This window comes from Anastrepha obliqua, chromosome 4 (assembly GCF_027943255.1).
Source record: "Anastrepha obliqua isolate idAnaObli1 chromosome 4, idAnaObli1_1.0, whole genome shotgun sequence".
Taxonomy (NCBI): Eukaryota; Metazoa; Arthropoda; class Insecta; order Diptera; family Tephritidae; genus Anastrepha; species Anastrepha obliqua.
In genome coordinates, this window is record NC_072895.1 from 39,033,153 (window position 1) to 39,044,549 (window position 11,397).

At 37.4% G+C, this 11,397-nt stretch overlaps 1 protein-coding gene across 1 annotated transcript; it reads left to right on the plus strand.

Annotated features, from left to right (window-relative positions):
* Positions 1-2,628: 2,628 nt before the first annotated feature.
* LOC129244091 (transcription factor grauzone-like) lies at positions 2,629-11,297 on the plus strand. Its single transcript, XM_054881708.1, has 8 exons — positions 2,629-3,046; positions 3,101-4,074; positions 4,140-4,521; positions 4,584-4,802; positions 8,835-8,983; positions 9,084-9,145; positions 9,216-9,589; positions 10,957-11,297. The coding sequence occupies exons 1-8, from the start codon at positions 2,915-2,917 to the stop codon at positions 11,137-11,139; spliced, it is 2,475 nt and encodes an 824-aa protein (XP_054737683.1). The 5' UTR covers positions 2,629-2,914; the 3' UTR covers positions 11,140-11,297.
* The last annotated feature ends 100 nt before the right edge of the window (positions 11,298-11,397 follow it).

Below are 11,397 nucleotides of genomic sequence, written 5' to 3' on the forward strand. Positions count from 1 at the left end.
AAATTAATAATTTCGGAAATAAACAATAAGTGGGTATTATTATCTCTCACTAAACAATTTTCTCATCTAAGAAGATTTTTAGAGAAGGTGAATATTTATTCTAATTATCTCTTGCATTTACTACATAATGGGTATTTTTGCCAAATAAACCGAAATGCACAAAAAATGTTAACCTTGACGTAGGGGATAGTGAGCCTGCCTTGCAATAATACTCATTCGCCTTGACCGTAATATATATAAGTCATCTGAATAAAAATATTTTTTGTCTCCTTATCCGGCCTATGTGCGCCACTCCATCAGCATTCTATCTGACCGTCATTTAAACAATCATCTCATCCTCAGTGCTAAAATAAATTTTCGTTAGTACAGGGTGGGCCAAATAAGACCTACTAATGTTAAGCACAAATAACTTTTATTTTTTGACATATTTATTTTTCTCTTTTTGTAGGTTATAATTGAATTGTTGGAAATTTATTATGGAACCTTACAGTACAACACAACGCGTTAAAATTTTCGAGTTTTGCGGATGAAGCGCATTTCCATTTAAATGGTTATGCCAACAAACAAAACTGTAGATTGTGGGGCTCTGAAAATCCAAGGGCAACACACCAACATCAGTTGCACCCATCTAAATGTAATGCTTGGTGCGGTGTTATGGCCACTAGAGTTATCGGTCCATATTTCTTCGAAAATGAGGATTAAACGCCGGAATCGATTTCAGGAGCTTCTTACAGAACATTGAAAACTTTTTGCGGCCAATGGCGGAGCAGTATCCTAATTGGCTAGAATTTAGTATAATGCCGATCGCTTTGGAAAAAACGGTAAAAAGGGGGTGATAGAGGGGTGTATCCCCATCTTAAAACTGAAAACAGAACCTGCGGAGGCTTATAGTTTTTAAGTAATTTAATATTAAAGTTCTATAATTTAGCGAAAAGTTGGTGTTGCCATACACCTGAAATGAAAACGAAGTTCGCACGCAGGGATGTTCAGTGGAAGGTTCATTGTAAAACTGCAGTATTTTTTGCTGTAATTTAAAGTTGAGAAATGAATTTGAAAATAAAAACATACAACTCATTTAAACTTAAAAACAATGATATTAAGCGTATCACAAAAAATAATAAAGTAATTAAAATTAAATTAAATTAATTAACACAGTATTTTTGCGTGGAACTCTTTATCGCGTAGGCGGCCTTCGGCCGCGCTTCATAAAAATAACCCTCATCAGTCCAACTCCGGCTACGCAATCCACAGTATTTTTGCATAGAACTCCTTTTCGCGTGGGCGGCCTTCGGCCGCACTTCAAAAAAATAACCCTCATCAGTCCAACTCCGGCTACGCAATCCACAGTATTTTTGCGTAGAACTCCTTTTCGCGTGGGCGGCCTTCGGCCGCACTTCAAAAAAATAACCCTCATCAGTCCAACTCCGGCTACGCAATCCACAGTATTTTTGCGTAGAACTCCTTTTCGCGTGGGCGGCCTTCGCCCGCGCTTCAAAAAAATAACCCTCATCAGTCCAACTCCGGCTACGCAATCCACAGTATTTTTGCGTAGAACTTCTTTTCGCGTGGGCGGCCTTCGGCCGCGCTTCAAAAAAATAACCCTCATCAGTCCAACTCCGGCTACGCAATCCACAGTATTTTTGCGTAGAACTCCTTTTCGCGTGGGCGGCCTTCGGCCGCACTTCAAAAAAATAACCCTCATCAGTCCAACTCCGGCTACGCAATCCACAGTATTTTTGCGTAAAACTCCTTTCCGTGTTAAAACCATTGAACCCAAAATTAAAACGTCATATGCGTGTATGTAGTAAGCAGGCACAATAACCCCCATTCCCATCATTAACACTAAACTCAAGTACTTAATTTTTGTTTTCATTTGCAGGCATCCGGCAACACCATACTCTTGTAATTCCAATCTTCTTCTTGTTCGCGCTTAAAATTGGAATGTGATTGCATAGGCAAATGAATTTGCATTTAATTTTAATAGATATAATTGGAATATTAGCATAAAAATCGGTACAAACACGCGTGTGAGTGTATATTTGGTGATTTATAGTGAAATGTTAAAAAATATAGAGTGTAATGTGGCAAATTATACTGATGTTCCCAAGGGCATTTTGAATGTAAATAATTAAAAAATTATTATTTCCCGATTAATTTAAAGTTATAAAGAGTGTTCCTTAACACCTCACTAACATCTCCACCAAGTTTCATTAAAAAAAACATTATAGTTTGCCAGAAATTCCAAGATCGGCATTGTTCTAAATTCCAGCCGCATTTTGAATGTAAATAATTAAAAAATTATTATTTCCCGATTAATTTAAAGTTATAAAGAGTGTTCCTTAACACCTCACTAACATCTCCACCAAGTTTCATTAAAAAAAACATTATAGTTTGCCAGAAATTCCAAGATCGGCATTGTTCTAAATTCCAGCCTCCTAATTTGTGATTTCAACAAGATGGAGCAACGCGCTTACTCCTAGGCAGTAGTCTTTAGTCATTAGTAGGTCTTATTTGGCCCACCTTGTATTTACTCTTTCAAATTTGGCATTTGAAAATTAACAAAGTTTTGTAACTAGAATTCACTTTGCAAACTATCACTTATTTAAATATGCAATGACACAAAATCTGACAAACTTTAATATATATCATTAAAGTGTAAGAAAGCGATTCCATGTCAATCGCCGGATACTTAGGGTATTTTCACTATTTTGAATCGAATTACATAAAATAACAACATGTAAGTTTAAACAAATAAAAAATCGATAGCGCCAAATAAATCGATATAATGAAATACTCTTACAACCGATACTGTTAAAAAAGCCATTGATAGTTTGCCGATTTAACTTGTGTATTATTCGTGTCTTGTTGGAAAAATCAAAACAATTTATAAATTGGTTTTTATTCACTGTACGGAATGTTTTACGAGCAATCGTGTTTACTGTGCTTGGAAAAAACCAGCGCAACTGATGGTCGAATAAATATTGATTCTGAAGATCCGCAATCAGTAAAGATTCATGAGGCAATTAAACAACATTTTAGAGAAGAGGTAAAATTTCTTGCAGCAGAAGTTGTACTTTTTCAAAAATATTTTATCTTATAGCTTAGTATGATACCTTTTTTAACAACCAAAGTCGTGTGTAACCAATGCTGGGAATTGGTACAATCTTTTGATGAGTTTTATGTTCGTGTACAGAAGGCGCACTTAGCAGCGAGCGACAAACTTAAATCTTTGCAAGAGTTGGAGATAGAAGTAAAAGAAATTAAAGTGGAAACGAACACGTTAGAGGAGTTTATTTCTCTTCCAAATCGTCGAAGTAAGCACTCACGCGGTCTCGAAACTGTTGAGAAAAATGTGGAGTACAAGTCAATTGCTCCACAAGGAAACGGATATAACACTGAACAGGATCAGGATGTAAATGAAGAAAATCTTGTTATTAAGTGTGAAGCTATACAAGATGATACATTAGATGCAAAAAATTCACCGCAGATTTTAGAAGATGAGAGTGAATCACGGAGCTCAGTATCAGAAGACGTTAAAAAGCATGAAGAAGAGAAGGCATTGCAACGTGCCCCACATAAAATATTGCGGGCTAAAGGAAGGCCAAGAAAAAAACGGACAAAAGAAAAGAGAGAAACGAAGCAACAAAATAAAAAGCGACATAAAACTACGGGCTATGATGAATTTATTGCACAAAATTTTACATTAATCTGCTTTCTTTGTCAAAAGTCTCTAACAGACTTTAAGGAATTAAAAAGTCATTTTCGCAAGCACCACAAAACAATTGGATATGTAATGTGTTGTGGCAAGAAATTACTTAACCGAGGTGTGCTTGTTGATCATATTAATGTTCACAACAACCCAGAATATTTCAAATGTCAACACTGCGCGAAGGTATTATGTGATCGAAATGGTCTCGAAAAGCATTTGCAGTATTTTCATGGTTCCAGAGAACGTACTTATCATTGCACTATTTGTTCCAAAAGCTTTTTCAGCAGTAAAGTTCTAGCTCGACATTGTCTAATACATGCACCAGACGAACAGAAAAATATTAAGTGCACACAATGCGATAAAGCGTAAGTGAAATAATTATAAAAAACCCTACAGTTAACATTGCGTAATTTTACAATTTTACGTATAGATTCAGTAATAAGTACAGCATGAAGCAACACTTAGCGCTTGTTCATCTAAATTTATATGCGAAGATATGTGATATTTGTGGCAAGGCTTTAAACGGAAATGAAGCATTTCGACGGCATCAGGAGGAACATGCTGGTATACCCGCGTCCTCTGTGAAGTGTAATTTATGTAATGCAGAGCTTAAGACAAAATACGGATTGGCGCGGCACATGAAAACTATGCATACCGAGAAGTATCAAACTCCCCAAGTCTGTCCATTTTGCTCTAAATTATCTCCAACTCTAATGGCACATAGAAGCCATATTGAGTATATGCACCTCAATAAAAAAAAGCATGCCTGCAAGCTTTGTGACAAAGCATTCAAATCGCCAAAAAGCCTACAAGTAAATACTGCTGACCCATTTTGTTAATGCATTTAACTTAAGTATGTATTTTAATTCTATAGGAACATATGACAACACATACAGGAGAAGTTTTCTGTACTTGCACATTTTGTCCCCAAACGTTCAATTCTAAATCGAACATGTACACTCATCGTAAACGAAAGCATCCAAAAGAATGGGCAGAAAAATGTGCAAAAAAAAGAATTTCCATTGGAATGGGGCAAAATATTCAAAAAGATGTGGCACCCATGATAGAGCTGTCTGATGCAAGCAAAGCAAATGTTTAATGATATAAATTAGGAAATAGTAATTACTGAAGAAATAGTAATTACTGAAGTTGGCAAAATAAATAAACTATTTGAATCCGTTTCCATACATACAATGTGATCGCGAAATATCTTAAACCATTGGAAATTATAGCACTTTAGAAACTATTCGGTGCACGAAATAGTATAAAGTTTAAAATTTGTAATAGGGTTAAACCATTTAGTAAACCCAAAGACTCAAATTTGGGAATGGAAAGAAGAAAGAAGTGGTATCATCTCAGTAAGTGGTCGAGGTGAGAATGATGTCTTTTTGTGGTCTTTTCTCGAATACACAAAAAGGAAAAGACACGAAGTGCAAGTGCACGGAAACTATGGTACAAATGCCAGGCGAAGTGAATACTGGATAATGATGCTGGAAAAAAAAAATAAGCTTAATGAGATGAAAATTTCTCTTTCGACGTGTTTGATTTATATTTGAAAATTCATGGCAATTCTTTTTTATACCATAATACTATCTTCTTAATTCTCGAGACTATTTGTCTAGCAACAACGATAGGTCTTAGTTTATTATTGAAAGGAAGCCGCAAATGAAAAGCTTCGATACTGAAAGTACTTCATTTCGAGTAAGCAAACCACATTTAACGATCCAGTTCGTGATACTGCTACAACAACAACAACTACATGCACTTCGTGATAGAATTTCAGCCAAGGCGAATCTATTCATGGTGATTGCTAATACCATGGTTTAGTCGTACAAAAACAAAATTTGAAAGTATTTTGTTTTTCTTTTTAACTTACAGATTCTCAAAGCAAGGTGCTTATTTCTAAGGAGGGTAAATTTGACAGAAAACATTTTTTAGCTTCAGAGCTTGGATTAAAAAATAAAAACAAAATCGTGATTAAATTAAATTGCCCTAATACATTATTTTGACGCATTCAAAAATGTAAAAACGCTAGCTGCATGCCCAACTGCAAGGATTGCCACACTCGAGAGGCCCTTACATACATATGTAGATATCCATTTGCTTGAAAATAGATGGAGCGTTCTATTTACTTGCTTAACGTTCCTGCATCATGGCGATACGAAATTGTATAGCACAACACGGTTATTCCAAGGAGATATATCGACTTGAATGGTATCGATTCATCATGCCATGATGTTGTTTGGGAGTAGAATTCCTCACCAAGGTCTTCAACCTGTCCATGGCCACTCTCATCATTCCTGATAAGTGGAAATTAGGGAGAGTGGTCCCACTACTGAAGCCTGGGAAACCCGCCAACCAAGGGGAGTCTTATCGTCCGATAACTCTCCTTTCCCCAGTAGTGAAGACGCTTGAAGCCCTTCTACTCCCACTCCTCACAGAACACCTGACTCCAGCCTCACACCAGAGTGCACAGCACCACCACGGCACTCACCGTCATAAACACCCAGGTAAACCGTGGACTAAACCAAAACCGCCCCTGCGAGAGGACTGTCCTAGTAGCGTTGGACCTACAAAAGGCTTTCGATACAGTCAGCCACGCCACGCTACTAGATGACATTTTACAGTCGACACTCCCGCCAGGGCTGAAGAGGTGGACCGCGAACTACCTGAGTGGTCGTCACTCGTCGGTGTTATTTCGAGACCAAACTTCAAAACAGAGTAAAATAAAGCAAGGACTACCGCAGGGTGGTGTCCTTTCACCCTTGCTTTTTAATTTCTATATTTCGAAACTCCCCCTGCCACCAGAGGGAGTCTCACTGGTTTCATACGCCGACGACTGCACAATAATGGTGTCGGGCAATGACATTGATGGCCTATGCACCAAAGTAAACGTCTACCTCGCCCGCCTTTCTCACTTCTTCACTGCGAGAAACCTAAAACTTTCTCCCACTAAATCTACGCTGACCCTTTTTACCACCTGGACAAAGGAGGTCAAGCTGCAACTTCAGGTGCACGTCGATGATACCCCAATACCGACCGTTAATAACCCAAGAATATTGGGAGTCACCTTTGACAGCTTGCTCTCCTTCTCAGCGCACACAACCGCTATTGCAACGAGAGTACAGAATCGCAACAAGGTCCTCAAGTCGCTTGCCGGCAGCACTTGGGGCAAAGATAAAGAAATGTTGCGGTCGACTTTCAAAGCAATAGGCCGACCGGTTCTAAACTATGCTGCGCCTGTCTGGTCGCCTGGAACCAGTGATACGCATTGGACGAAGCTCCAGACCTGTCAAAATACTGCTATTATGACCGCGACAGGATGTCTCCTGATGTCCCCAATCCAACACCTGCACGACGAGGCTCACATGCTCCCTGTAAAGGAGCACAACAAAATGCTCGGCAAGCAGTTTCTGCTAGGGCGTTACCGTAGGCCTCACCCATGCAGACACCTGCTTGAGCCTGAGCCACATCCCAGGCACATCAGGAGACATCTCCTTAATTACGTGGACGAGATCCAGGAAAAAACTGACAGACCACTCCAGGATCTGACAGTGTACAGACAGGCCATAAACGACATTCATCGGGAGACCCTTACCACCTTCTTAAGCTCCCGACCCCCGAATGCCGTTATCGGAGTTCAACCACCACCTATCGCAGACGAAGAGCTCCAGCTTCCCCGAGAGTCCCGCGTAACTTTGGCACAATTACGTTCTAGATACTGTAGCAGGTTAAAGTCCTACCTATCCAGAATCGACCCCGACATACTAAACATATGTCCGGCATGTGAAGGCACCCCGCACGACACTAACCACCTTTTCACATGCCCTATAAAACCCACTCATCTAACACCTCTCGCCCTCTCGACCCAACCCGTCGAAACAGCTTGTTTCCTGGGCCTACAGTTAGATGAGCTAGACGAAGACGACCGGTAACTAGACTACACTGACAGGGCGAAGATACTGCTACAACAACAACAACTTAAATTACTTATTTGTGAAGAATAAGAGTGGGCGAAAGCAATGGAAACAACCAAACAAACGAGTGGACCTACACTTGTTCGTTTGTTTTGTATTTGTAAGGGACATGGCGTCAGACTTGTCAAATACGCGAAAAATAAAGTAACTGTTTTGGGAAGACGCCACCTACAGTCATCTTGGTTTGTAGCAATACTAAAAAATTTCGCGAGCTGAATGGCAATTGCGTAAATGAAAAGTAAATCAATAAAGTGATTAATTAAAGCAAGCAGGTTGTTCGCGAACACGAACATGTTCGTTGTCTGTAGCCTACTTTAGAGAATCTTACGCATATTTACTGCCAATTTAATAATAACTTTTGTATGCTAAATTGGTTTACAGTAAAGGCTTTAATTGCTGAAATGTTCTTAATTGAATGTTTAATGCCTCTTTGAGTCTACGAGTTCCCCTCGCTATTTTAAAACGGCAATAATTCTATTTGAGTTTCGTCTGAAACAATCCTGTGTTTTCTGTGTAATAGATCATTATTTTTACGCGTGTAAATAAAAACTAAATAAAATGGATGACGGGAAAGAAAACAGGTTTGTAGGCACAATTCTTATAAAATTTTTGTTAGGTATTATTAACTATGCATTCATATAACAGAAACAAAGCGTGTGTCCTCTTATAATCTAATATCGAATTTCGAATGCGTATTACTGCCATAATTTTTTGAAATCTCACTAAACGTTGCTTACAGATTTCCTCCAACTGTTTATTATTAACAGCCAATTGCGCAATTAAATTAGCTATTCCTTCTCATTGTCTTTTCTTCATATCGTTAATAGCAACTAAACAAACCAAAAACACCGAAATATTCCCTCAAAATAATTTCTATGAAGAAAAACCTTTCTCAACAGTATTGACAGCTGATTGTCAAGTTTGCAGGTAATCTGCCATATATGACCGGTACATTGATTTTTTGGATTTATTGGTAATTAATGCATATGTGAACGTACCTTAATCATTAATTTGATAGTACAGCCCCTGTTTTGAAAGTTATTGAACAATCAACTATTCAATAAGGTGGCAGTACTGTGCGTTGTAAACAATTTTGTTGGTGCAGGAATTGCTGTTTTCGTGTATTTGGCATATACTATTTGGAGTAGAGCGAAAATAATAAAATGTTTAATGATACATATTCTTTGTTATGCCTAGAAGGTTCAAAGAAGCTAGTAGACTTAGATCCCAAAGAAGACAAAGGTTTAAATAAGCGAGAAGTCATTGAGCTACATTTCAAGGAAGAGGTGTATATTAAGTACAAAAAGCAGGAATTTATTTAACAACCTTATTAATAATTACTATTTATTGGAGCTATATGTGCTAAAAGTTTTTTTCGTGCTTCTTGCTTGAAACAGCACTATAACACTCATGTTACGGAAGATCAAAAAACGGTACCATGCTTGGAGTGCGACAAAACGTAAATAGTACAACCAAACAATAATTAATGTACACTATTTCTATTAAATTATTCTTATTCAGATTTCCAGATGGCGCTGAATTGAGAAAGCACATGAGACTTACACATTTGAATTCATATGCAAAAATATGTGATATTTGTGGTATATCAATAAAAGGTAGGGACGCTCTTGAAAGGCATCAATCAGAGCATGCAGGTATCCCGCGTAAGCTAATAAAATGTGATTTATGCGATGCTGCACTTACTACAAAATACGGTTTAGCACGTCACATGAAGACCATGCATACAGAAGAGTATCAAACGCCGCAAGTTTGTCCTATTTGTTCCAAAGTCTCACCATCTCTACAGGCTCATCGTAACCACATAAAATATATGCATTCCTTACAAAGGAAACATGTGTGCAAGTTATGCGATAAGGCATTCAAAAGACTTACCGATTTCAAAGTAATATGTTATTTGTATTTGTTTTCTAGAAATTATTATATTTTTGACGTGATAACGTCTTATAATTCGATTTAACAGGCTGCCCGCACGAAAAAATGTGTCGTTACCTTGCTCATTACTGTTCATATGTAGTTACCTTGCTCATATTAGTGTTACCTTGCTCATTGCCGTTACCTTGCTCATTGCCGTTACCTTGCTCATATTAGTGTTACCTTGCTCATTAGTGTTACCTTGCTCATATTAGTGTTACCTTGCTCATTGCCGTTACCTTGCTCATTGCATTGAATGAACCGCAAGCGAAAGGGCGGAACGAACGACAAAGCAAACGAACGGCAACGTTCGATATCTTGCTCTCTCCTACTTAAGTGAGCGTACATATGTATGTATGTATATGCGCAAATGTATATTACATATATAAATTCACGTATTTGTATTTGCATGTGCCTTCTTATTGATTATTATTAATTTGATTCACTTGAAGAATTTAAAATAAAACCAAGTTTGTTAATAATACCTGTTGTTTTAATGTTATAATTATTAATTTTTTTATTATATATGAAGGAAAAAATGTATGGTAATATTTACCATATACCTTATAAGATATGTTGTCTATACTAATATTATAAAGAGGAAAACTTTGTTTGTTTGTAATGAATAGGCTCAAAACTACTGGACCGATTTTAAAAATTCTTTCACCATTCGAAAGCTACATCATCCACGAGTAACATGGATTATATTTTATTTTGGAAATAGGGCTCGAGATATAGGTCAAAACGTGGACCCGGGTAACCTTCGGATGTGTATGTACAATATGGGTATCAAATGGAAGCTGTTAGTGAATGCTTTAGTCCAGAGTATGTTTCATGCTGTTCCGTGACTAGGGTCTCGAGATAGAGACCAAAACGTGGACCCTAGAATGTGTTTGTACAATATGGATATCAAATTGAAGCTGTTGGTGAATGCTTTAGTACAGAGTATTTTTCATGCCGCTCCGTGACTGGGGTCTCGAGATATAGGTCAAAACGTGGACCCGGGTAACCTTTGGTTGTGTATGTACAATATGGGTATCAAATGAAAGCTGTTGATAAGTGCTTTAATACGGGGTAATTTGTTATGTTATGTAATGTAATGTAATGTTATGTTATGTTGTGTTGTGTTATGTTATGTTAAAGTATATTATGTTATGTTAATGTTAACTCATTCTCTATATCCATACAAAATATCTATCAAACAAATAAAATTAAAATTTTCTTTTGAAAATGCAACCATTCAATCAGTATTTTCTTATGACGTTATCACGTTAAGCTATCGTCAGTAAACCGACTTTACAGACAACCTCTTTTTTTTATGCTGTAATTTAATCGTAGGAGCACATGGCGACCCATACCGGAGAAGCACTATATACCTGTAGTTTTTGCCCGCAAACATTTAAATCAAATGCCAATATGTATTCGCACCGAAAGAAGAAACACGTGGAGTGGGCTGAGCAATGCGCGTTGAAAAAAAGTTTAGCAGTACCTTTAAAGCAAGCTACTTCAGTTGATCACTGAAGCCATATTTGACGCACTGCATGAGAGAAATTTTTGAATAAAATAAACCAATAAATCAAACAAAAGATATCATAGACCAGACCTCACACTGCTTTATGACTTAATTCATAGCAATAGATTTGAGCAATTAATTTAATAAATAAAACACAAAGCAAATGTATTTGCAGTCATTTAGCTTTATTACAATATCATATATCAGATATTACATATCTTACCTCACATCTACATTTTCTTTACATTATGTTAAAACAAATTGCC